The 26,910-nt window shown below is 38.0% G+C and overlaps 3 protein-coding genes across 4 annotated transcripts; 1 reads left to right on the top strand and 2 right to left on the bottom strand.

Moving 5' to 3' along the window:
• Positions 1-4,643: 4,643 nt before the first annotated feature.
• LOC133876413 (uncharacterized) lies at positions 4,644-8,889 on the bottom strand. Its single transcript, XM_062314695.1, has 2 exons — positions 8,761-8,889; positions 4,644-8,605 (listed from the first exon to the last, which is right to left on the bottom strand). Exon 2 carries the CDS (start codon positions 8,090-8,092, stop codon positions 5,132-5,134), a length of 2,961 nt encoding a protein of 986 aa, XP_062170679.1. The 5' UTR covers positions 8,093-8,605; positions 8,761-8,889; the 3' UTR covers positions 4,644-5,131.
• Positions 8,890-12,853: 3,964 nt separating this feature from the next.
• Positions 12,854-17,442, top strand: LOC133875228 (WPP domain-interacting protein 2). Its single transcript, XM_062313273.1, has 3 exons — positions 12,854-13,001; positions 13,226-14,473; positions 16,561-17,442. Exons 2-3 carry the CDS (start codon positions 13,348-13,350, stop codon positions 17,286-17,288), a joined length of 1,854 nt encoding a protein of 617 aa, XP_062169257.1. The 5' UTR covers positions 12,854-13,001; positions 13,226-13,347; the 3' UTR covers positions 17,289-17,442.
• A 5,042-nt stretch (positions 17,443-22,484) lies between these two features.
• LOC133874585 (uncharacterized) lies at positions 22,485-25,578 on the bottom strand. 2 transcript variants are annotated; one of them, XR_009901326.1, is made up of 2 exons: positions 23,260-25,578; positions 22,485-22,671 (listed from the first exon to the last, which is right to left on the bottom strand). XR_009901326.1 is itself a non-coding variant. In XM_062312443.1 (1 exon), the coding sequence occupies exon 1, from the start codon at positions 25,009-25,011 to the stop codon at positions 23,347-23,349; it is 1,665 nt and encodes a 554-aa protein (XP_062168427.1). In that variant the 5' UTR covers positions 25,012-25,578; the 3' UTR covers positions 22,951-23,346. The 2 variants fall into 2 exon arrangements, 1 of the variants encoding a protein (XP_062168427.1); XM_062312443.1 differs by lacking the exon at positions 22,485-22,671 and having other exon boundaries at positions 22,951-25,578.
• Between the last annotated feature and the right edge of the window lie 1,332 nt (positions 25,579-26,910).

Below are 26,910 nucleotides of genomic sequence, written 5' to 3'. Positions count from 1 at the left end.
TCAATTGTGATCATCTAGCTACATCTGTTTTGCTGCTTGCTGTTAGATTCAATGACCGACCATATATATATATATATATATATATATATATAACGCATTGCAGGTGCTTCTTTCCCTTAATTCGGATAAAAAGCAGCAAGATTTATGTAGAATCAGAAGGTAATTAATACAATAGAAAAACAACTTGTACGTAGATCTTTAGGGTGGCGCCCTAAGAAGTTCCATATCTGTATTTTAACTCAACCATATATAGCTGAACATCAAATTAATTAAGTTACATCTGGCCTCTGATCATCTCGGTATATGTATATATCCCGTAGATGAACAGATTCCACTGTGATCTTAATCTCAGCTTATATTAATTGGTGGGTGGGTATATCTGTGTTTATGTTGACTTGTTGACATCACCTTGCTGCTGTACGTTTCCTAGAATAAATGGATGATGATAATGCGTCTAGTGACTGGTAATGGTAGGGCACTTTCACAACCCATGGTCGGTGTCAATGAGTCATGCGCGCGCCATGGTTGCTGGCAGTGATCAGTGACGAGGATGATTGTAGGGACAATCATGACCCGGAGAGAGATATATATATAAATACCCTACAATCATGACCCGGAGATATATATATATATATATATATATATATGTGTGTGTGTGTGTGTGTGTATGTATGTATGCATGTATAAGATCATGTTATGGCTACAACATGAGATTTCTATAATTACATCATGTACAGTCGATCGACATATGTCGCCAATTAATTAATCTTCCTAATTATCCTGGAGACAAAAAGGAGAAACAAACGTTCAGATTTGAAACAACTCCGATCGAGGAGTAGATAAAGTCGGGAGTGGATAAACACATGCAGACACACGTAGCGTCATAATGGACTGCCACAGCCCATATATATGACATTGATAATATACTTGAATCATCTTCTTCTTCTTCTTCTTATTTTTCTTTCATATCGTGTGTTTTCTCAGCTGTGCTGAGAGACGAGAGACGAGAGACGAGATCAGACTCCACCATTACATTGTGCAGAGCTAGTGTATCTCATAGAGCCTTATGTGGGGTCTGCTGCCAAGACAAAAGCCAAAACTCATTAAAGGCTTTCTGTAGTTTTTACTCACTACTTCCAGTTTTCTGTTCATCTATTTATTATTATTTTATTTTTCAGTGATTTTGATCTTAGATTAATGCTAATTAAGAAAGCCTATGCTATATATATATATATATATTTTCAGAACTCAGAAGCATGCATGGAGGTCTCTAGCTAGCTGACCATGAGATATATATAGCCGTTAAAGAAAGCAGTGGCCGTATACATATGAGAGAGAGAGAGAGAGAGAGATGGCCAGAAAGACTCAAAAGAAAGGTACAAAATGGGAGGTGGGTTGGCAATATATATGTTTATGGATACTGGCACTCCCTGTTTTGCTGCATGCTACAAGCTACTAATTAATTGGGGGATTATAAAACAAGTTTCATCTTAATATAAAAGCAATTTGTTTTAATTAATTAATATGTTAAAAGAAAAATGGATGGAACCGGAACGTGGGGATGACCATTTTGCATGGTGAAAGCTGGACACCTTCCAAACACTTTACAAAGACAAATGCCCTATTTGTCCAAGTGTGGGCCATCTCTTGTCTTTCTCCTCCCCACCCCCCCAACTTTATTCTTAGCCTTTCAAAAGTTTAAAGTTTAAACTTAAGAAAAAAGGGCAAGTATTTGTGTCCAACAATTCTCCCAAAAGAATCTCTCACGAGTTACAAAAATCATGATAACATTTGACCAGTCCTTGCATTTTCTAAAATATCACAGACTTCCCCATACTTGCACTAACTTGTTACTGTCCCCACATCAAAAAACTTGCTCCTTTCAAAACAATCTCATGCCTCCTACTTTTTTTTTTTTTTTTTTTTTCCCCTAAATATGCTAAAAGTTCTCTTTTTTTTTTTTTTTTTTTTTTTGGGGGGGAGGGGAGGGAGGAGGGGCTCATTCTCCTTGAGTTCGTCGGGCCGGGACAGAACTAGAAAGTTAATTTTAGGGCTCACATCGTAGTAAATATTTTTTGTGGGGGCAAAAATATAAAAACAAAACCTACATTTTTATTTTTTTTTAAAAAAAAACAAATTTAAAAGCTAAAAACTATCAAAAAAGGAAAACACTTCAAATACTTTTTTTAATTTTTATGAGGTATATGACCAGGTGGCACTTTTGATTGGTTTGATGTGAATTTTGTTAATTTTATAAACGAGAGTCAGATGGAGGGGCAATCTTTGTTTTTAGTCATAAATGAAATACCATTTATAATTTTTAAACCGGCCCAATCGAGGTGCGAAGTCCACTAAATTCAAAAAGCAAAGTCTCTTTGAACTTAAAGGGATCATGTGACCTTCTTCCTCCTCGGTCAAGGCTACACCAACATGATTGTGAACGCCAAAAAGGGGGGGAAAAAAAATTCTACGTGGCCAAATTAGCCAAAGTTTGAACTTAGGCTCTAAAACTAGAAAAATTTATAGGAACAAAAGATCCCGATTGAACGGAGCTCAGTAGCTAGAGGGAAATGTGGGAAAAATGAACGGCCAAGAACAAATACAAGTGATGGCGTGATTAATGTTTTGTCTCAATTTTCATCTTTGTCAAACCACTACTCAATAAGTTAAGTTCATAAATAATTCAACTCATTAACATTTAGATCATGAATGCTTGCTTTAAATTGGCTTATTTTTGATACTATATCCATATCTTAATGGATTTTTTTTTTTTTTTAATGGATACATGAACAGATTACAACTGGAAAAAAAAAAAAAAAAAATACACAACAAGGTTTGGGTAACCTAAAATTGAAACTAAGAACGATAGTACGCGGGGGCAATGCTTCCGGAGATGCGGGCCCAATGGTTTGAAGCATGGATGCCACAAAACCGGTGTCACTAGTGAAGGTGATTTGTGATGTGTATTGAGTCACAAGAACTCAAACACCATTACAGGGGTGAACAGGGGGAGGAAGATGCAACAGAAAAGCCCAAAAAATAAACACAAAAAATAAAATACAGAGAAGCAGAAAAGAATCCTAAAATACACCATCGATGATAGCCAAACCACCGTAAAAAATCAGCCAAAACGGAGGAGGTTGGTGGAGAGCAGCAGCAACAAAGTGAACCCGTGGCGGCGCATGAAGATTCGTTGATGAAGCTGCTGTTGGTGGATCAAATCTGGAGGGCCATGGAACCTGGTGGAGTGGAGGTTTGGATGGAAAGGCATCTTGAAGTTAGTAGATCTGATTTGAAAAAAATCAGATCTAAAAACTTCAAGATACTGAGGAAACCATGGCTTAGAGCGGGAGGAAGAAGGGGAGACCGATCCAACGAGGGAGAGGCCGTCACCGATGATGTAGAGGGCGAATAATTGCTCTGATGCTACCTAGAGAAATAGTTTGGCCAGGCAGGGTAATTTTTACGGGAGAAAACTCCCGATAGATGTTGTTGGTTGGATTGTTGTTATTTTCCTAGTGCATCTACATTTCTTTAGTGATGTAATATTTTCAAAACCAAAATTTTATCTATTGCATCTTGGACTAACCATCAATTACTTGGAAGTTCCAGCCCCCTTACATCTAGTAGTTTTTTAGATTTTGTGTTCTTGGAATCTTGTTTATGCCAAAGATCCGTTGTCCCGAAACGGATTGTGGGTTGTTAGACAATGGGCCCAAGCGACTGATTACACCTAAAATCCAGTTTCACTGGAGAGCATCCAAAGGCCCTGACCCATAGATACCAACCAATCCAAGCCTTTTGCCAAAGGTAGTTGAGGCCTTGAGGGGCTTTTACGCTGTAAATGCGTTAACTTCTCGATATCCCAAAAAAACTACACAAATCCAATATAGAATTAGTGAGCGAAAGGTTGATCTTCCTAATCCATTTAATTAGAAGGATAAGATTATGATTGACATATATAGTTTTGTACTAATGCTTCAACACGACTCAAGTCAGACACGCAACATTTAAGATTCAGATTAACATTAACCTATATAATTCTATTCATCACGCTCCATCTTTCAAAGCTTATACGGCGTGATTTCCCCATGTAAGCTTTGGAGACGAGGGGATTCGGTCATGTATAATATTCTTCTAATATTATACCCATATCTCAATATAATCCGAACTTACACAAATGGTAATCGTTAGAAATTATTTATATGGCTCAAATTGACATAGTATTAATCTACTACGGGATTCAATCGTGTCAAGATCGTTACAATCCAACATATATATGATATATCACAACCATCGAGACGACCATTACCATTACCATTACCATTACCAATATTCAAGAGTGCTTCATGATTGTTGCACTTTTCTTAACTCTTGAAACAAAAAGCCGTCCTTTTAACTCCCCAAACGACCACCGTTGTAGTTTTCATGCCTTTTCTCGCCAATGAAAACAGAACAAGTTGCTGCTCGACTGCTTCTACTGACCAACTTTCATATTTATTACTTTAAAAAAAAAAAAAAACCATATTTATTCGTGGACAGAAATCACTAGCATTTTCAAAAGTTAGTAGAAATTAATATTAGACTTTAACACCTATGAGCATTTTTATATGTAAAGTATTCATCTTTCCAATATGAAACTATGTTACATGATATATCCTTCCTGCATTTATATCCATAAACACATAGACACAGACCAATATTTGCCTCATATCATCCCCTTCCATGAATGGGCTACCCGCTATGGACAAGTCACTTTCGACCTGGTACCCTTTATTAACATGGGACCTTTGATCACTCGGAAAAGACCAAAAAAAAAAAAAAAAATTAACCTTTCTCAACCACCATATCTTTTTGGTTGCTCAGGATGTCATTTTCGTCGAAATTGTACTCTGGTTAGTCACATGCAAGATCAGTGCTTTAAATGCCTCCTTTCTACTTCATAGAGTCGATCTAGTCTAAGATATATGAGCATGTTCAACTTGTTTGATCTAATCTAAAGATATACGAGTATGCCGATAGAAATTTATGAGCAAATTCGCTATACATGTAACTTAAAAGGATGGTTGCAAATTGCAATGTAAACAAAACTGAGACTGGATAGTGGAATCATTGTTTTGATGGAAGCACATCATATCTTGCTCCTCATCCTGACTAACTTGGCCAATGTCTCTTGAGCAGCCAAGGTATGGGCATGGTTGTGTCCGAGCATCACTGTTCTGATACTAATACATGTTCTGCATAGGTCTTCACCACTGTCAAAATGTCCACCTCTCAAAAGCAACTTTGCTCTGGTCTCAAGTAATGTAGCCTTCAACAATGTCACTTCCTGCCACACATACTCATCCACCCTTTGATCGCCTTGCAACTTTTTCTTCCAACAGAGCGACCTATGACACCAATCTTGTATTTGAGAGACAAATGATTTCTCTACTTCTTCAAGTACATTGGTGCACACCTTTAATAGCTCCAATGCCGAGTTGCACCTTGAGAAGGTTGTGAAGGCTTGAATTGCAAGAGGGAGAGCCGTTCTTTTTATGTATAAAGCCATATCAATTGCCTTCAATTGGACAAGTGGGGGTTCGGATTTGAATCCAAAGACAAGGAAGGCGGATGCCCATAGATGGTCCGAGTTTACCAATGGATTACCTGTTTTTCTCACGCTTTGGACAGCGGCCTTGGCAGCTTGTAAGCCTTCTTTTCTTTTTGCAAATACCTGCGTTATGGGATGGAACTGGATCCAACATCCTTGCTGTCTGTTGGCCCTTCGTACTAGCCCCAGTTTTACCAGAATGAGTGCTGAATCTTCTTCACTCTTCCAACCTTGTGGTGCTAAACAACCAGAGCAGCAACCAAATGTGAGAGCCAGGCATTTGGTCCACTTCTTGAATCGGTTTCCTATGGCAGGCATATTCTTTGCTGCGGCAGCTAGCAAACCCGCTGAAATGGGTGCTGGCGCAAACCAACCACCAACTAGAAGCATTCTTGAGGCAAGAAGGTTCCTTCTGACATTAGTTTGCTGTAAGATTGCGAAGCAAAATTGGAGGACCTTCATGAGGAAAGGATTGTTCTTACAATACTGTTCTTCAGTGATGCTCATATGAGAGCAGGGAGAACCTTCATTGACTGGCACCTGGTTTATAGCTTCAAAGAGAGCAGAGGGACTAATTGCAAGCTCAGACAGTAGTGATCCAATCAACCACAAACCAAAGCTCAACCTTCCCAGCTTCTCATCAAATTTCCCAATAAATTCTAACTCATCAGCTGGATAGTCTTTCTTCCTTTTCCCTCTTATCAAAGCCATTGCATCAGACAAGGGCAGTGGAGGAAGCTGCATTATATCAAAATTCATCACCTTGGATAGCCTGGTTGTAATAATCACATGGGACCCTCCAGTGTTCCTTGGGATCAAATCATGCAAATCCTTCCCTTCCCACCATTCTTTCTCAGTCTCAAGATTATCAACAATTAGTAGGTAAGGCATGTCCCGGAATAGCTCCCTTTTGACTCTCTTGAAAGCTTCAAATTCTTGTTCCTCAAAGCTCCGAATTCGCCCCCTATCCCTTTCAACATCAGCACTTACATCCAATCCCAAATTGAGAGAGAGATTCAGTATGTTTTGCCTAAAGTATCGAGCTTCCCCACCAACCCACAAAACCATCTTATACCTCTGTGAATACCGGTAAGCAAATTCCAGTGCAAGATCCGTTTTCCCAATGCCGGGAACCCCATTTATGCAAATCACACCGCTGCCCAAGCTCTTTGATTTCTTGTACTTGGGCCTCTTGAATGAGTTCCTACCTAAAACCGGTTCGACCCAAGCCTCTAAAGTTGGTTCTTTGCTCTTACCCATCTCCAAACTGATGTATCTCCCTCCTCCTCTAGTCATCACCTCGTCGCTTTCCTCATCAGCCAGGCCCTCGGATTGCCCACTGGCTTCTCCTTTGATGGCCTGCAAAGAAAAATCTTGCTCCTGAAAATCCCCACATCCAAATAAGAGACTTTCAATCTCAGAAACCTCCTTCTCCCTTCCAACAAAAAATCTGTTTCTTGGGAAGGGTAGCTCCTCGAATCCTTCTACTCCTACTAGTACATCTTTCTCGGCCACACTCTGGCGGCCAAGCTTTGTTCGTAAAATACCAGCAGCTTTAGATACACAGCTTCTCCAGTTACCCTCATTAGCTTCCAGCTTGAATTCATTGGACTTGATAAGTCCATCTATTGCCTCTTTACATCCTTTATCAATCGAATTGCAGTTCAGAAGGCCCATGATCTGGGCGGGCCCTGTATCGAAGAAGAGTGGGATCAGGTTCTTCTTCTGAGCAAAGAACCTAATCTCCTCCAAACTGAGATGGTTGAGAAAGCTAGAATTAGTCACAACCACAACCCCGTATGTGACGGAGCAGATAACTCGGTCAGCAATCTCGTGGCTCTGACTATCAGAGTACTTTGCTCTGTCGGCAACAAAGCAAGCAATACCCTGAAGCTCAAGCTCCGACTTAAGCCACTTAGAGAAGCGCACCAAGTTGGGATTTTGGCCATGGAAGCCGATGTAAACATCACAGCTCCTGAGCTTGGAATTGGAAGCAGGGGAGACGGGTCCTTTGGCAAAGGATATTCGAGGGACTGGAAAAGAGAAGGAGATGCGCGGAGGAACCGGGTCACAAGTCACAAATTTGAGCTTTGCGTCAGCTGGGTCGTCGGAAAACTCATATTGGTCGGATGGGGGAGTGTAGGAACTGCTTGGAATGTCGTCGGATTGCGAGCCCCTGTATGAAACCGGCGGTGATGGAAGGATAAGGGGAGGTGGGGTTTCTTGGGTTTTTGGGGTTATGGCCCTTGGAGATATGTAAGGTGACTGCAGGGCTGAAACAAATGCGGATGAAGGTGGTGATACAAGGGAGGGAGAGTTGTATGTGGATGATTCCATTGAGTTATTTATGTTTGGAGATGCCAAATCTGAATTAGAGCCAGATGGAGGCAAAGTCTCTTTACCTGCTTTGTTGTAACAGCTTGCTATCTTGATGGTGAGGCCACTGGATATCATGCTTTGTTGAGGTAGTTCAGCAGATTTTGATGCTGCTTCTTCCATTACGGTGAAGCTTGATGTGTGCACTTGTGTTGTTGTGGCGGAAGTGGATTTCACTTTGTGAACTTGGGAAGTTTTGAACTTTCTATAATGTTCTTTCTCTGGTACACATTACTACTGCTTTCTTCTTGTACTTGAATGTTGGCACAGACTAAGCATCACTGGTTTTTTCCACAAGATCCATTTCTTGCTGAGAGGAGCCAGAAAGGCCTGACCTGAGCACTCTGGATTCTTTCAGCGTCCAAATATGCTGATAAATGCAATTATGAGCGACTCTGACGAGTGACTCTGGCAGAAGATGAATGCAACAGTAAAAACTCAAACGACAGAAATCTGCATGTGATGGAGTACAGTACTCCTATTCCTATACATCACTTCCTACGGTGGGCCTCGCTTTGGTCAGAACCAGAACCTGTTTTTTCCTTCTGCAGCTGAAATAGATTTGACCAAGGGTGGTGGTAGATATAATAACCCAGGACCTTCAATCTTCTATTCACATCTAATTATCGTTTTGCCCTGAGACAATGGAGGCCGTATATCAGCATTAGACATAGAATACGGAAACAAGATAAGTTCTTGCTTTGATCGATAGTAATTGTGAAATGAATAGAAGTCTCAGATTCAAAAAAAAAAAAAACACCATGAAGCTATAGAAGTGTCATTCAAATTACCTTTATTTGTTTTATTTTAGGCTAAAGAGGGAGGCCTCCTCTGCTGCAACTCCTGAGAACCCATCTCTCTTTCTCTTTCTCTCTCTCTCAATAACAAGCTGTACTGAGGATGGGAATCTGGTGTATGGGTTGGATCTGTGGGGTTTTGAACATTTAATATTGAACAAGTGCTTAAAAAGAAGTTTAATGGTATTAATTTAATAATGTGTCATGGGGTTGGGCAATATCTTTTTGTTTTATGTGTTGTACAAAATTAATCTCTCAATTCTGCATCTAACATGGGTTCTCACTTGACACAGAAGCCAAAGATTGGTCAGAAAGGACTCAGAGAAAAAGGGCATTGGGAGAGGAACCATAACTGGATGCTTGTTGGTAGTGGGTTGTAGCAGTAAGGCTTCAAATTGCAGTAGGAATTAAAAATACAAATCTATTATATATTGTGCAGGTCAGGTCTTTCCTCTATCTGTGTAGTCATCTGACACAGTTTACAACTATTTGCACTGGAAATTGGACCAAAGACCAGTCCAACTAAAGACTGAACAATCGCTATTGATCTTCCAAATATGGAGATCTCAGTACCAACGTATCATGGTCTCTCTCTCTCTCTCTCTCTATTCCAGCAAGTAAATTGGAAGGGGGGAATTATTTTGCTTTAGTTTTATGACATATTAAGAAAAGTGAGAAAGATTAGGGACATATTCATGTGAAGGTGATTGAGTTTGTCACACCCACACATGCTTTTGTTTACCCATAACCCTAAACCTCTTGTCCACTGTCTCCCTCTGCCTATCTAGACGACTATGTTTCCCATCATCTGCTTCTTTAAAAATTTCCAGGACGACTTTTTAGGTAATCTTTTGTCTTATCATTTACGTGTAAGTCTTTCTACTTAGCTAAGAACATGCATTAATGTTCTTAAAAAATTATATGGTGCCAATTTGGCAAGCCAATCAAAGTTCCCTTGTGGCTGGAAAAACGTAAATCCTCTCCCTCTTCTCTTGTAAACTTTCGTTTTTGTAGGTTTATTAATATATGTTTGTCCTCTATGTTTCAATCTGTGCAACTTTTCAATTGATTTTTAACCTAATCTTCAACTGGCAAAAGCTGCTTCAATCAAAACCCAAAGGTGTCAGTTCCCAAAGTATATTTTCTCTCCTACTGCTTTCTGCTATTATCATATATATATATATATATATATATATATATATATATATATATATATATATATATATATATTAATGCTGTAAGGGAGAAAATGAGCAGACAGAGAGAAAGAAGAGAGAGGTTGTAAGCACTAATTTATTAAAGGTGATAATATAAGCATCTATATATATATAGATTATGTAAATGTGGGATTTCCATTTTCATGTAACATCATTGGCAGGGAAAAAGCCCAGAAGGCCACAATGCAAATGCACTAGCCACTTAAAAAATAAAAAAATCGGAAGAATCCTGGAAGTCCCACTTGGGCACCAGCATTCTTTTTCAAAACAATGTGTATATATATATATATATATATAATTAAAATAGGGAGACGAGTTTGTTTAAAACCATATTGTCATGTAATGACAGTAGAAAAAAGCCACAACGACAAGTCTAAAGTTAGAGTTTTTGGGTTATTCCAGTTAGTAAGTGGATATATATGCTCTTCATGTTGTTGGCCGAGATTCGAATTTTCTGGTTGAGGGACAGCTTAAATACAAGATTAACGCATTAGATAAAATCTTATGATTTATGTATACAGAATTTGTCCTCAGCTCATTACAAAAATAAAATCTGAAGCTAGAGAAGGGTTGTTTTCTTTACATGTGCTCTTTGATTTTTCTAATTTGTTTACTAGTGGAGATTTCACAAGATTGATGTGGCACTCATCACAAAGAAATAACCTGCCCGATGGAATAGGATTCTCTATGTTTAAAGTGAAATGGAGAGAATCGGAACCGTTACACCTTTTAGATTTCGTTTTGTTGTATTTAATAGTGTATATGGTGTCAAGTCATTTAAAAATATAGAGAAAAAAGCTTTACTTACCCATGAACTAGCAAGCAATTTTTAATGTTCCCTAAACTTTTAAGACATGGGTTGTTGCTATCCATACAATTTACAATGTGAAATTGGCATCAACAACATCACAATCCACGATCTCAGAAGCTTTTACATTAGTTAGCACCGCCATTTGGTGGTAAGCAAAGCATTTGCACATATACAAAACGCACTTGCTTATGAGGTGCCATTAATACATTAATTACGACCGACTGAGGAGAGAGATTTGGCTTTGCTCCTTTCCTCCTCTCCAAGCTCCGTCGGCCGTCTTCCTTTCCCTGCTTTTTTTCTCTCTCTACTTTCAGAGTTCTCCCTTTCCCTCCCCCATTACTTTTGTGTTGTAGAGACAAAATAAGCTGCATGTGGTCCTTTAAGCTTCACTTCACTTCACAGTTAAGCACCCTCTCGCCGGACTTTGGAAAGGAACTCCTCGTCATCGGATTCAGACTTGGTATTTACAGTGCTTCTCCTCCTGTTGCGGTCTCCATCTTAGCTGGTTGTCGTTGTAGAAGATTTCTCAAGCAAGCACTTCTTTGGTCTATACTAGAAATCATGATCCTGTCCATCAATATTAAATTTTATAAATTTAATAATATATATGTTGCTACATAATAAATATATGATGTTATGTCATTTAAAAAATTTAAATAACATATATAGCATCATATACACGGTTAACTTAACAAAATAAATGATTTATCAAAAAATAAATTATTTCTATTTCACTTAAACTATCTTACTCATAATGCCTAAGTAGACCAAACTACCATAATAAGGCATAGAGATCGGGGTCGGCTAAGTCGATTACAATAAGGGGTTTTCTGCACATGACATCGGCTTAGTTGGTAAATTCACTGACTTCATACCAAGAGGGGTATTCCAACCATCACCGCCAAGTCAATTGCGGTGATGGTCAGTAGGTGGTAACAGTTACAACAACTTCAATGGCAAAGTGTCTCTCCATAGTTTACCTAATGCACAAAGTTATCTAAAAGATCATTGAGAGAACTGAGTTAGGTTAAAGTTTTTTTAAAGCGATGCGTATATAAGGGATAAACAACGTCGTTTTGATTATTATTATTATTGAAAAAAAAAAAAAAAGCTTATCGATTCATGTGGGTTAATCGACTTTCAAAAACTTCTACCGCCTATCAAATTGATCGACATTGGTAATGATTTTTCTCTACCGCCTATCAGCAGCAATCGCAATTAACAATGCGGTGACAGCCCAGTAGACAGCAATCTATAAACCCCTACTTTAGGGATTAAGATCCCCTCAAATTATTTGTCTGAATTTGAGAGAATTCGGACAGATGATTACGATGAGTAATTCTATATGTACATTAAGTATTCATCAAAAAATGAGGTGGCTTTTAAAATCGTAATTTGATCAATCATACTCAATGGTGATTTTAAAAGCCACTTCATTTTTTTATGGACATTTGATTGATACTTAATGTCAATATAGAATTACTCAATTGCGAGAGACCACTTATGGAGTAATTCTACCTGTAGATTAAGTATCCATCAAAAAATGAAGTGGCTTTTAAAATCAGCATTTGATTAATCACACGCACAATGGTGATTTTAAAAGTCACCTCATTTTTTTATGAACTCTTAATGTACATGTAGAATTACTATCACTTATGAGACCCACCTGACCAAATAAGTGATTAGGCAATCTAATTTTTATTTGGTCATGTGAGTTTTATAAATGGTTTTTCATAATCATCTACTCAAATTCAAATAAATAATTTGAGATGATTATTATCCCTACTTTATGCCCGTCAAGTTAAAAGAGCCAAAGACAAACATGAAGGGCCTCTTAGGATAATTTTAAATTAAAAAAAAAAAAAAAAACCAAACAAACAAACATGTAATAATTGAGATGGTAATTTGGCCAGGACCTTGGGATACAATATACATGTGGTCCGTATTCCAGATCAGATGCCAGCACTGCCCACTACGTGGGAGGTTAGCGTGGGCCACCACCTCCATGTGGCTCCTCTACTCTCTCCCACGTTCATATTTTCTTTATTATTTAATTTTATTATTAAAATTGCAATAAATATTGTTGTTCTCGATTCTTTCATGGCTATAAAATTGCAAATCCAACCCATGTTTAGGGTTCCGAGTCCTTACATTTAATCCTCGTCTTCTTCGAAGCTTCATTTATTGGGGACACTAATGATATAACGGTACGCGCATATCTCTCTCTCTCTCTCTCAATTCAGTTATCCATTTCTTTGATTTTAATTTACAATTCCAGTTCCAGAGTATCATTATTATAAATTTGTTACACTTTGAATCTATTTGTGTTGGTTTCCACCATTAATTGTTCTTAAATTAATAAATTCACGGATACCCAATTAATAATTTACTAGAGATTGATCATATTTCACCTTAAATTTGCCCAAAACAGTGGTTGATCTTCCTGAGATTTTGGCCATGAGCTGGAATGATAGTTGTTGTTCTTGATCTTGATCTTGATCTGACCCAATTTTGGTGGGTTGGTGGGGCTGCGAGAGACGCTGGTTTTTGTTTATGGATTTGGATTTGGAGAGTGAGTGTTCGGTTCTTGAATCCGAGGAAGATAATGAAGTAACCCAAGAAAGAATGGCCCGTGAGGATGACAATGAGATAAAGAATAATGGGTCTTGTCGCGTTGAGATTGATAAGTTGGTTTCTCCTGAAAGTTCTAATGCCAATGCGTTGCGGGTTGATACGAAAAGAGAGGATGTTGAAAGTGAACAGCCTGCAGATTCGCCTCCGTTTGATGCCAATTCTCCTGGTGGGGGCTCACCCTCGAGGACAAAAGGATATGGATTGAAGAAGTGGAGGAGAATTAGGAGAGAGTTTGTTAAGGATGTGAGTGCAAGTATAGACACTAGTAAGATTCTGAAGCGGGGTCTGTCTGGTTCCACAAATCCAACTAAAGCTCAGCATCATTTTCCCCTTGAAATGAATCAAAATAGTGAGGGTTCCATAGGATCTGCAAATGTGTCAACTGTGGGAGTAGCTGACAGGTTTGTAATCCATGGTTCTAGTTCAGATTCTAGGTTTGCATTTGGGTCTGCTTTGGCTGCAGGTACAGATTCTGAGAACAGCGAGGACCGGAGTAGCAAGTCTTCCACAGCAGCTAGTGCTCCAAAGGTGAGGCATGATCTGCTTGCAGTGTCGGGGCATGTACGAGAGAAGAGCAGGACTAAGAATAGTGGTGGCAAGAGTTTGGGTAATTCAGCTCAAAAGGGTCAGCAGGGAAAGGGACGGACTGAAGGCAGTAAGAAGCCTAGAGGAGAAAGGGTCAAAATCGAGAAGGAGAACTCTCATTCCAGCATGGAATCTGACTCAAGAAGCTCCAATTTTGTCTTTATGCAGGGTGATTTTACTGCAACTAGTAATGGAAAGCAAACCGAAAGGTCAATGAAGTATGACAGGGAGAATAGTGATGAAGCTCTTGCGAGTGAACGGTTTAGTGAAGAAGTTCAAATTGGTTACAGCAAAGACAATGTGGGAGAGATCGAAGATCTTTTACAAGATGATTTAGCTGCAGACTTGTCTTGGCAAGTTAAGGAAGAGAAAAGTGAGAACCATCGGCCTTCAATAGATCGGGATCCAATGGTTGAGTCTATCTTTAGCCTCCAGTCTCTGCAAGAAGCACTGCAAAAAGGTCTGATTCATCCTGATTTTGACAACTTTGATACCAGTGTTATGATGCTCTATATATCCTGCTAATGCAAATCATACACAGTTTCCTATGAGTTAAATTTTGTTGGTTTGGTATATCCTAATTTTCATGATCCCAGCTGAAATAGTCTTAAGATTTGTTGTATCAAAAAGTTTCTTTTCTACTCATTTCCTGTGGTTATCATTTGAAGGGAGATATGAGAATGATGACAGTATAAATAAACGTTTTCATTTCATAACAGATAATGGCAGGGTATTTACTATATGAGATCATGTTTGCACCTCAGACTAAATCTGCAAAAAGTTTGTCCTATTTACCTTGCTTAATATGTCAAAAGAACAAAATCTGGGCAATGAATTTGGTGTAGAGTTCATAGGTTTGGGGAATTCAATTGAACATATGCTCAAATTCTTTGTGTGGCATGAGAGAAGGGATTTAGTTGTTTGTGGCTTAAATTGGAGATAGGATCAGGATCAACCAATGGTGATCAGTTGGGCGTAGCCAAAATTTCTTTGGATTCCATATTATTTAGTTTTTAGGAGTAGAGAGTTAACTTGGATGGGTGGTAGACTATATGGTTAAAACATGATGAGTAAAATTTTATCACACAATTTCTAGTCGCTATTCGGCTTCCTCTAGAGAACTTTAATCCAGTCCCTCCTCAAAACTATAGAAGAGGATATTTGATTTTTGAATGACATAAATGAATATTTGTAGAAGGAAGTTGTGGCAGATGGTGGATTGCCATTTGTTATAGGGGCTCCTCAAGATATGCCTTTGGTGTTGGATTTTGGTTTTTTTGAGAAGGTGGGAATGATTTTAGAAGATTTTTAATCTAGTTAAATTCAGGTTACTACGAACTTGGTTTATATCTAATCTGGGAGTCTGGCTGTTTTTTGGTTTATGTTGGCCAAATGGTAAAAGGTACTATTAGATTCAGGTGATGGTAATTGATTGGATTGTGGGATTTAGGCTGACGCCTTGTTTTGTGGGGGAGAAATTGGGGAAGGAAATAGTGAAGACATCCTTGATATTTAACGCTTTCTTTACTAGGTTGATTTAAGTTGCTGCTCTGGTACCAAAATTAATGTGATTTGCACTGTGTCTCTTCAATCATAGAGACCTAATCATTGCAAGGTAAGTTTTCTCCTTAATGCCCACGGGGGAGATGAAAACAACCTAATCAAGGGTGTTTCTCCATAAGCAACACCCCAATCGCCTGGGTCCTCCACCAACTAATTTTGTAGATCAGCAAGATGGAAGATATTAGAAAAGAACCCATCTCTCTCCAAAAATGGAGATGAGTGATTTCATGGTCAAAATTAGATTTCACAGATTTAAGGATGTGTATGTTGCCACATCATTTAAAAAATTTAAATGACATTGATGCGACACCATGTACATCATTAAATGCAACAAAACAAAATTCAGATTTAATGGTGTATATGCTGTCACATCATTTAAAAATTGTAAATGACATTGACGCAACACCATGTACACCGTTAAATGCAACAAAACAAAATTTTGACCATGAAATGACTCATAATCCCTTAATGTGGCATCAAGCCCGCAGTAAAAGCTAATACACCAGATTTATGACAAGACTATCTGACCTTTCCTTATTTATATAATATGCAATTTTTTAACACATCTATCGATTCTTCCATCCTTTAGAATACTTTATTTGCTTCTTTCAATATTACCCTTACTCATCCTTTATTAGCTTGATTCCTAGAAGAGATATTCTCCTCCAATCCTGGGCCCTTCTTCATTCTCTTTGGGGTTCACATTTCTTTTTCTGTTTAGCAAGTCTTAGGCCCCCTGATATGTGTATGATAAGTGGTGAACAGTAGTCATAGTTATTTGAGTATATAGATTCCTTGACCTTGAAATGAAAGCTTTGTGCTTCATTATTCGTTTAAAATTTGTGCTTCATTATTCGTTTAAAACTATTTTATGTTGAAGCTCGTTATGCCTTTTATCTGCAAAATGGTTGTTATGTCATTGCAAATTGATATGGGTCTTTTATTAAGATTAAAGTTAATGGATTTCATGTTGTACTATTGCAGAAGTTCAAAAACTTAAGGAGGTCGGAAAGGAGCTTCCATCATCGCATGACAGCTCAACCAACGGTAATAGTACACCAGCAGATTTCACTCCTACCGACCCGGAGAACTACATACCAGGGTCGTCTGACAAGCTGGGCTCTGAAAAGATTAGACAAACTACTTTGACTTCCTTGGAAACCCAAGTATTAAACTTGAAAAAGAATGTAAAATTTTTGGAAAGTAAATTGAAGGAGACGGGGGCTATGGTTGAGGTGAAGGACTTCAGGATCGTGGAACTCGAAGCCATTATAAACAGTAGCAAGTCACCAAAGGAAGAATCGGGTAGCACTATAGGCTTACAGGAGGAAAAATGTAGAGAGATGGAGACTGAGCTTGAGGGTCTCTTCAAGCAAAAGATTGAAGCTGAGGTTGAGTTCTTGGCAATAAGAAGGACGATACAGAACATGAAGGTTGCTGCGGGTGATCAATTGACGCTCTTAGAAGAGCGAAATGCTCTGGTTCTGAACAAACTTGGAGAAGCAGAAAGCAAGGCCACGGTGCTTAAAAAAGAAGCAGAGGAAGAAAAGTATTGTGGAGATATGATAGGGACTGAAGAGGTTCTGAAGATGCAGAGGAGGGTGTGTAAGATTACATCCTGTTTTTTCATACAATTTATATTCCTTGTTATGGTGTTTTGGCTTTTTGTCTTGCAGTTATCGCCCCGTTCTGGGATGGTTGTACCCACATAAGTCTGAGAACAGGAGGTCCTTTTTTTGTGTAATCTTAAAATATATAGAATTTCATTTCTATTCTGCAGAACTTTTTTCATCTTCCTTGCTAGGGTTGGGTAGGCGCGGTTGTAAATTATTATTCTTTTTTATGTCAAATTGTGCACATTTGTAACTCTGTGGTATATCACTTTTTTTTTTTTTTTTTTATTTGAAAGAAGAGCATCACAAAAATAACACCTTCATTCTGGATGGATGTTGTCGGTCGGTTGAGAGCTTTTTTTAATGGAAAATGTTAGATTTACAACACCAATACAATAACTGTACAACAATCCCTCACATGAGGGTGAGTCCCACATACTGGGGCCTACCTTCATGTGAGGGGTTGTTGTGCAATTGTTGTATTGGTGTTAAACAAGAATCAAATCTCTTTTTTAATTTGTTTGTTTCTTTTCCTGGTCGTGTGTAGGAGAGTGGATGGGGGTTGTATGTATACTTGTATGTTAATAGGTGGATAAATGTCTTTACTTGAAGGCTGAAGCTAGCGGATGCAGCGGTGCCAGTGGTTTTAGATGCTAGAGTCCAGGCCGAGTGTACAAGGATTGTAATGACGATGGTGGGCATGATTGTGGCCCATGTGGCATGTACTAGGGTGGCTAGTACCATCTGCTGCTTTAACCATTCCATGCACCTTACTCCTCTTCCTGTCTTCCTCTAATTTTAAGCTGGTGTACACAAGAATGAACACACACACACACACACCCCCCCCTTGGAAACAAGCCTCTCCAGCTTATTCGGCCAGTTCAAGCTGGCCCATTTATGATAAACCCTATAGATCGACCAAACCCAATTAGGCCAAGAGAGATCCTAGCCACCTTCACTTGAACTGTTAACACCTATTTATTTTCAAAGGGCTAAAGAACGTATGAATAGCAGAGCTGGAGCTATAGAATCAAATCAGTTATTCAATGGACCTTCTTTTGTAACTGACCAAGTGCAGGAAAACATTCAATATAGAGAGGGGGAGGGGGAGGGAGTCACTAAGAAAGGTATACATCATTCTTGTTAAATTCTCTTCTTCAATTTTTCTTTTAAATTCTCTTTCAACGGATACTAACTTAATTAAGTATTGGAGTGACCTTCATTCTCTCTACAAGTTCTTGATTCAGAATTTGGTTTGCAATCAACTGATATTCTTGATTAGCCAATTGAAATATAAGTTGCAGGTTAACCAGCAATTTAACCAACCAATATATAGAGGTTAGTCGAGGGAAGAAATGGATGCGGCATCTTATTTTGGCCAAATACCAAGCAGGTGGGAAAAGGTCATCAAATATTTCAATATTTCGAGCTGCGACCAAACACGTACATTCATCTTGCAAATGTCAAAAGTGAGTGGGCCCTCATTTCAATGTTGCCAACTGGACATGGAAGTTAGGATCTACAACTTCTCTCATTACCTTCATTTTCTATTAGTGGCAGTCCAATACATGTCACTATCTCTCGGAGGACATGGAGCGGAGCCTAGCTAGCTGCTTGTTATTTATTTATTTATATATATATATATATATATATATATATATATATATATATATATATATATATATATATATATATATATATATATAAAAAAAATAAAATAAAATAATAAAATAATAAAATAAAAAGACAAAAGAAAAAAAGAAAAATTGAGATGAAGATCTAATGAGTGAATGTGCAACCACCCATCTCTCTTCACTTCAGAGTGGTCGCATTTCTATTCCTCTTTTTTAAGAGTGGATGTATGGCCACCTCACTCAAGTCTCAGCTTAGCTTATCCTCATTGAAGACAGTTTTTGTAATTTAAATCCCTCAATTGGGGGTATTTTTGGTAGAGGAAATCCCCTTATGCGCATATGATTGGAACGTGTGATATTTTTCATCTAAAACTAACGGCCAAGCCTGACAAAGGGTAATTAGAAACATTTTTATAGTTTAGAGGTGCAAGTTACAATAAATCATAATTTGGATGTGTATAGTAGTTTGGAGAGGCAAATTGTTATTTATCCTAAACACTAATTAATATCATGATAATGCAACAAAAAAATACTATAACCGTTGCCTTCAAAAAGCTAGGTGATAATCCTTTGATCTAACACCCTCTTTAGATAAGTTTCCTCCAAGCATTTTCAGTTTACTTGGTCACAACAACGATTTTAATTACGAGGCATCAACAAATTCAATATTAATACTCTTATCAAATAGAAATTTTCAACAAATTTGTTTTTCAAATTGCTAGCAATTCGGATAACAACTGTGAGAAAACTCGATAGGGTTCACCTACCCGAATAGGTATAGGATAACCCGCCCACTTGTTTGGGGTATAAATTATAAATGGGTCCTATAGGACGAGCTCATATTTGCTACTCGTATTATTAGCAATTTGGGCAAAAAATTGCTTGAGAGTCTAGATCTACCCTTATTTTGATCGGAAAACATGAGTACCCTAGTCTACCTGTTGTTAATGTTACCTTCAAAACTCAATTTTAGCTTTAATCCAACTGCATGTACGTTCAACAGCCTTAAATCTGTACCTTCATGAACAATCACGAGGCAATATTATGTTATAAATAGACGTAATAAACCCGAGCTAATGCCATACCATTGATTTAGGTTCTTTTGGTCATGTTAAATTCTCAATTATCTTAAAAGTTTAAATTAATGAAAATTATATAATCAATATTCTAATAAAGATAAGCACAAGAGAAAGCGATAAGGAAGTGATAAGGAATGACTTAAAATACATGGCAGCGCGCATTTAGTTATTTGTTAGGAGTCTTTACTCGTTAATTATTGTTATAAGTCTAGTGTGATAATAAGTCTACATTATTTTGTTTTATCTTTTAGTCTTTTAATTTATCTTGTTTTTTTTGTTTCAGTAATATTATTGGATATATATAAAGTATTATTAGGGTAATCTTCTATAAATTAATGTAAATCCCTCTTAATTCAGCATTGGCAAAAAATAATCTAATTAACCTAATGTCGTGGGTAGCATATTATGTCGATCATGTGTACGTCTATAGTGAATGGCTGAATGCTTTCCATTAATTATTCAGATTATGCATGGAATATAGGCAGCATGATTTTCACATTGTTAATTTGGATATATATATATAGATATCCAGTAATGAAAACAAATTCCTTGCCAAAACAAATTGAGAAAAATATGGATATATATGACTTTTATTTGCAAAATATTAGGATTAATTCAAGGCACATATATGCATGCATATGCGTATCATTTATCACAGGGCCTGGAAGGAAGAAAATAATCATCACCATAACTGATGGTAAAAATTAATTAAGAAACTCGATCGAACCATGCACGAAATTTCAGAAAAAATAAAAATATGATCCTACGTATCTATCATCAGTGGTATTCATGCACCCTAGTGATCATCAAGTAATAGCATCGGAAAAGGCTGAAACTTATATAGCTAGCATGCCCCAAATACCATGCACGTAAAAGAGCTTGTGTCCTATCTTTTCGATCATGTCTTTCAAAGACTCATAAAATTAATTTCCTCAAATTAACTTCTTGTTTAGATTAATAACATATATAGCTCTAATATTAGCAACGACCGTTAGTGACGTACGTCAACATTTGGGTCATCGCTGATAAGCATTTATCAGTAACGACCAGAAAAAGTTGTCACTTTTGAGTCGTTGCTGAAAGTTTTGTCGCTAATGACCAAATTTCTAGTGCGGTTTCAAATATCTTAATGTACATACATTTATATAGAAAGGTCATTAATTAATTACATGTGCTTTAATTTGTAGTTAATTATAAGACTGGAATCAGCCTAGCTAGCTAAGATCAGTTATAACAATGATACATATGCGCATGATAACAATCATTCTCATAAATTTCATAATCAACAATATAATTAAGGTCATTATTCATCATCGAAAGCACCTCTCCTTAATTTACTATACTCCATAAAATATCAACCCGTAGATACATACACAATGAATCCACAAATATTAATTCTTCCAAAAAATAAAAATAAAATGAATCCACAAATATGAAGCCAATGAAGATTATACCATTAAATAATCTAAATGGCATGCATATATATAAATATATATGAAGAGATCTCCGAGTACAAAGCCCTATATATATTTATATATATATATAAAGGCTCAAACACAAACACAAATACAGAACTCAATTGAATGACCGTGGAGGCCAGGGGTGGACCGTACGTAGTCCTAGCTATTTGGGAGTTAAGAATATGGCGTGAGAAAGGTGTTAATGTACATAAAGTCAAAATGATTTGTTTAGAAAAGTACTGTTGCTTTCATAACAATCACGAGAATGTGTCAAGAAAACAGCTGAGCTATCCCTTTCCCCCCAAGCCAAGATTTAACGTCGATCTACTACTACTGTGTACTACCCCGGCCGCTCTCATGCCTAGCTAGCTCCGATCCTTCTATTTAAGAATAACTCTGATCGATCTCTTTCCCCACTCATGTAATACTCAAATTAATCCATCTACACATATATAATATGCCAGTGATTATGTATATATGTAAATCAACACATACGCTCGTGAGAATCACGTGCATTTTGAATATATATATATATATATTTAATTATGCCAGTTTTCTTTCGACTTAGTTTAGAAGAAAACTTAATTTGTTTGACACATTATGTTTGACAATTGGTAATTGAATCTAGCTAGCTGCCTTTGTGACCTCGGTATGCCTATTCGATAATCTTTGTTTGCTGACCTAGTCATATATGACGAAATTGAGCAGAGAGTTCAATCATAAGCTAGCTAGCTAGCTAGAGTTGTAGAGGGACGACCTGATCGAATTGAATGCTATATATATAAACAGGAAAAAGAATATACTAAGTTTCTTCTTCTTATTGTTTAAGTATTATATATATGAGAGAGATAATATTTTTATATATATATAGTTCTACATGCATCTCTATCGATCAGCTAGTATTGCATGGACCCTTTCAAATGACCCACAAGTGGATCTTCGTGGAATTAAGATACAAAAGTTCCAAACCACTAGCAAGTTGCAATATTGGATCGAGGACGGATTCTCATGTTTTACTAAAAGAAACATTTCTTTTTTACTTGTAATTTTTAAAAAAGCAGTGTTCAAATCTAATTACGAAAAGGAAAATGCTTTACCAAAAAGTTTTATTCTTGCAAGTTAAGTTACATGCCAGGGATGAGGTTTCTCGATCGATCTGGGGTGGAGAAGAAGTCTCTTGACTTTTTAAATGTCTATTTTTCTCCATCCAATCGAATTCGATCGATCCCCAGCAAAACGGCTCTCGCTGTTTGGACCTCCACTACTTGGTGCTATTTACTATTTTTCTTGGCCTCAAATCTTCAGTAAACTAATCATCACCAAAAACACACGCAAATTAATAAAAAAAAAAATAAAGCTCTACAACACTTGGTTTAGAATGAATGCCTTTTGGCACTCAGAAATATTCCGGCCACATTAATTCAATCTAAAATTGAGAACCAAAAAGAAAAGATCGATGATTATATATAATCATGCAATTAAGGAGATGATTATTAATTAGAGAATCCAATTAAGTAATGAATATATATATACCAAGAGACGGACAATAATTATATATAACAACAATAAGGGAATTGAAAAAATAAACTAAAAATTAAAGAACCAAATCGATCGATGTAATGCAAGCTCCTTTACAAGTTCATCATCCTAAAGAAAGAAAGACAGAAGGCCCTTTTGTATATATCTTTCATAAAAAGCTAGCTAGTCTGCTGGACCATCATGCTTTGCATGAAGAAAATAAGCACAAAAGGACAAGCAAGACTTGAAAGACCCTACCATGAAACAACCAAGATGGTTCCTCATCAACTGTATTTTCAAGATCGAGTCTAAAAAAGAAAAAGACAAAAGAACTAACTGACATATATCAGAAGCCGAAGCCAAAAATTGAGCTACTGACCTCAATGTACTAGTTAGGTTCCTAGAGTACTGATCAACTGTTAGAGGAAGATCAAGAATCATAACCCGCCGGCCAGCTGCTGCATGTTCAGTCATACATACAGATGACAGACTCAGCGATACCTGCTTCCTCAAGCTCAATAGCCGGAAGCTCATTGAGATCAAAATCCAAAATTCTTCGACCAGTCTGACTGGCTTCTCCAGGAGACGTTACTTGACTGGATTGAGCTTTGGCTTCTTCAGGCGATGTTTCTTGAGTACTGGATTGAGCTTTGGCTTCTCCAGGAGATGTTGCTTGAGTACTGGATTGCAATTCCACAGGGCCGGCCGTCCAGTGGCATCTCTTGTGACCCCCAAGTGCCTGACCCGTTGGGAAGGTCTTGTCGCAAATCTTGCATTGGTGCGTGCCCGCTGTAGCTTCATCCACTTGGGTAGTGGGTTCGGCATAATGTCCACCACAATCCTCGGCAGCTGAGTCGTCCGCTGATACTGATTCATTCACTGTCGTCTGGATGTACTTCAATTTGTTGTGGCTGGATTTGTGACCCCCCAGAGCTTGGTGAGATGGGAATGATTTATTGCAAACACAGCATATGTACCTATTGGGTGTCACAGGAATAGTCTGCTTCTTACTCTGAACACCACCATCTTTCAGTGCTTCCAAGTCTACAAATTTGATCTTTCTCTTCTTCCTCATCTTCTTGCTCATCGTCTTCCCCAATATTTCATTGTCTGAAACCAGCTCAGTACTGTTATTAGACTTTTGTCTATCTAAGTCTTCAATATCCGCATTATTCCGCTTCATATACAGTGGATCAGCAGTTTCTAGCACCGCCTTTCCTTTCCCATTGTCGTCCTTAATATTCTTTTTGGATAGATCTTCACGGCTGCTTCCAGCATCAGCTTCAGCTTCAACAATCCTTAGCTTCTTCTTCGACAGTAGATTCCTTGTGTCAGTGGCCTCTGCAGGCTCAGAGTCGCCATATAATCTTTTCCTTGGATTCCCCTTAGCCAGCCTCAGGAGTACTTCACAGACAACTTCTTGCATCCCCTCCTCTATACCCGGGGGGGAAAGACCAGAACCCGAAGCGCTGGTGGACGAGGCGATGCTTCTCCGGCCTCTCTGACCAGTGACCTTCCAGCCCAATAGAGAGTTTGGCAAATCAACCACGACGGCGGCCCCCGTAGCAGAATCGATCTTGTCATCCGATAGTGTCGAAGACGATGAGCTGTCATTGTTTTTCTCGGTTGGAGGGGGCAGGATTCCTCTCCATGGCCTTCCAGGATGGGATCGCATGTGGCCAAACAACGCCTTCATGGTCGGGAAATTCTTTCCGCAAACGTAGCAAGTGGGTTCGCCCAGGATCGAAACGGTTGCATTATTGGCTTTGGGTGGAATAGTAGTGGAAAGATCATCAGCGGCGGCGGCGGCGGCGGCGAGTTGCTTCTGATTCTTCTGAAGGAGGTCCTTGTTTCTGGCTTGGACATGCATTCTCATATGACCGCCGAGGGCTTTTCCAGAGGAAAAGGCTTTATCGCATATGTTGCAGATGCGAGGTAAGTCTTTTCCGATTGCGGCGCCGGGAGGGCGTACATGTTCTTGTTCATCAGCAGCAACAGACTCAGCCTTGGGAATCTTGAGCTTGATGCAAAGCCTCCCGTTCCCCATGGTCGGACCCAAAACCCTTGACCTCGAGCACTCCACGTCCTCCGCCTCCCAACCCTCAATCTGACTCTCCTGATTTCCATCCATCAGCTCAAACTGATCCTATGCAGAAGAAGACCAGCTGATCTCTCTCTCTCTCTCTCGCTCTCTCTCTAATAACTGATGATCGAGCTCCTGGGACACTAGGACAGCGTACGAGACCACAGAAAACCTAAAACCAAAAGACTAGAGCCCAATCAATATAAAGATTCGAATCAAGAGTGGTAGCTTAGCTAACAAGACAACCGACTCTCTTTTTCTTCTATTTTTTAATTTCGTTTTTTTTTTTTTTTTTGCCCTTTTGGAGGGGGAGGATTATTGTTGTTTTCCCTGGAAGACCCGGCTAAGGAAATACAGGGTCCCAAATCTTACGTAGAAGATATGGAAGAGAAACTTTCAATTTGGTAGGCAACCGGAACCCGTAAACAAAGAAGAAGACGAAGAAGAGAGAAAGACTCCAGGGAAGGGAAGGGTCTTTTTAACTGCTTCTTTGGAAAATTGACTGACCCAGCTGCCACGTTCGTTGTCCCTTTGCCTCTTATTCCGTTCTTTCAGAATCTTCCAACTCCCATAAATATACCAACCGGGCCCTTTTGATTTGAATGACACTTCCACGAACCACCACCACCACCACCACTACCACCACTGTCAACCCAACCCTCCTCACTCACTCACTCACTCACTCCCGATTACCATGGATTAATTACCTAGTACTAGTAGGACTATATATGTTACCAAATATAACATTTTCTTTTTCTTTATGGTTTATTTTTCTTCGATCCTTGGGAGCTACGTACGTGAAGGGCCGGCCCAAAATTGGAAAAAAATTTCTTGTTTGTATATAATATTTTGCATTAATTAGCTCCATGGTCTTCCGAAAATCTAAATTATTTTTAATTCCTTTTTTACTGCATATATGCCAAAGAAAATTAAATCTTTGATTGGAATTCTTTAAAGGCTCGAAGGAGAAAAATAAGGAAGACAAGCTCATCACTTTGGTTTTCAAATCCGTGCTTATCGCCATCTCTAGCGCGTGTGTAATCATCAATATAACTTTAATTTCTTTTTCTCTATTTTTGCATACCTACGTACATACATAAGCTCTACGCATTAATAACAATTAAATATATTTTCCACCTTATTTATGCTCCTTGATTCACAATATTCGTGTAGTGTATAGGAAGGTCCATCAACATTAATGATGTCCATCACCACCCCTTTGCTTTCCATGTCATACAATTATTGTCTGTCCTTTGCAATCGACATGCAATTATGAGAGACCTTCGAAGATACATCGATACCCATTTGTTTGAGCAGAAAGTCTTTCCCAATTACAAGAAATTTCACAAAAAATACGGGCAGAGGGATTGTACATAGTATTTATTTAATTATACGATTGATATATATAATCCCACATGCACTTATTATATATGCTAATTTTGCCACCTAATTATATATCCATTTTGTAGCTCTTAATTATTAACTCTCAATACTGTACAAAAGGACAGGTATTAGCAAAAATAAGATGGTAATGGTATGCCATGAATTAATACATTGGGGCTTATTATGGCATTTATTTTTTACGATGACTTCATTACATTTCTACCTTTAAATACTGCGTGACGATTGAAACAATATAATTAATTCTTGTTCCTATATGCTATATTATGCACGTCTATATATATAAGTAACAACTAGACTGTCTAGCTAAGCTAGCTACCCTTTTATATACGTGTTTGTCTAATTCCCTCGAGATGTATATATATATATATATATATATATATATATATATATATATATATATATATATATATAATACCTTTATTTTCCCTTTGTATTCTGATGTTTAATTTGCATGCACGCACTAAATTAATAATATATGCACAATTAATGAGCAATTTCTTTTTTCTAAATTGAATTGAGCGACAGCGCTAAGTGCCCTTGTTC

This window comes from Alnus glutinosa, chromosome 8 (genome assembly GCF_958979055.1).
Source record: "Alnus glutinosa chromosome 8, dhAlnGlut1.1, whole genome shotgun sequence".
NCBI classification, from domain to species: domain Eukaryota; kingdom Viridiplantae; phylum Streptophyta; class Magnoliopsida; order Fagales; family Betulaceae; genus Alnus; species Alnus glutinosa.
The sequence above is the reverse complement of the archived record's forward strand: the minus strand, read 5'-3'. Positions and strand labels throughout refer to the sequence as shown.

Coding starts and splice junctions, on each gene's coding strand:
- LOC133876413 (XM_062314695.1), bottom strand. CDS start 8,092: ATGGAAGAAGCAGCATCAAAATCTGCTGAACTACCTCAACAAAGCATG.
- LOC133875228 (XM_062313273.1), top strand. CDS start 13,348: ATGGATTTGGATTTGGAGAGTGAGTGTTCGGTTCTTGAATCCGAGGAA. Junction 14,474..16,560: donor GCAAGAAGCACTGCAAAAAG/GTCTGATTCATC, acceptor GTACTATTGCAG/AAGTTCAAAAACTTAAGGAG.
- LOC133874585 (XM_062312443.1), bottom strand. CDS start 25,011: ATGGATGGAAATCAGGAGAGTCAGATTGAGGGTTGGGAGGCGGAGGAC.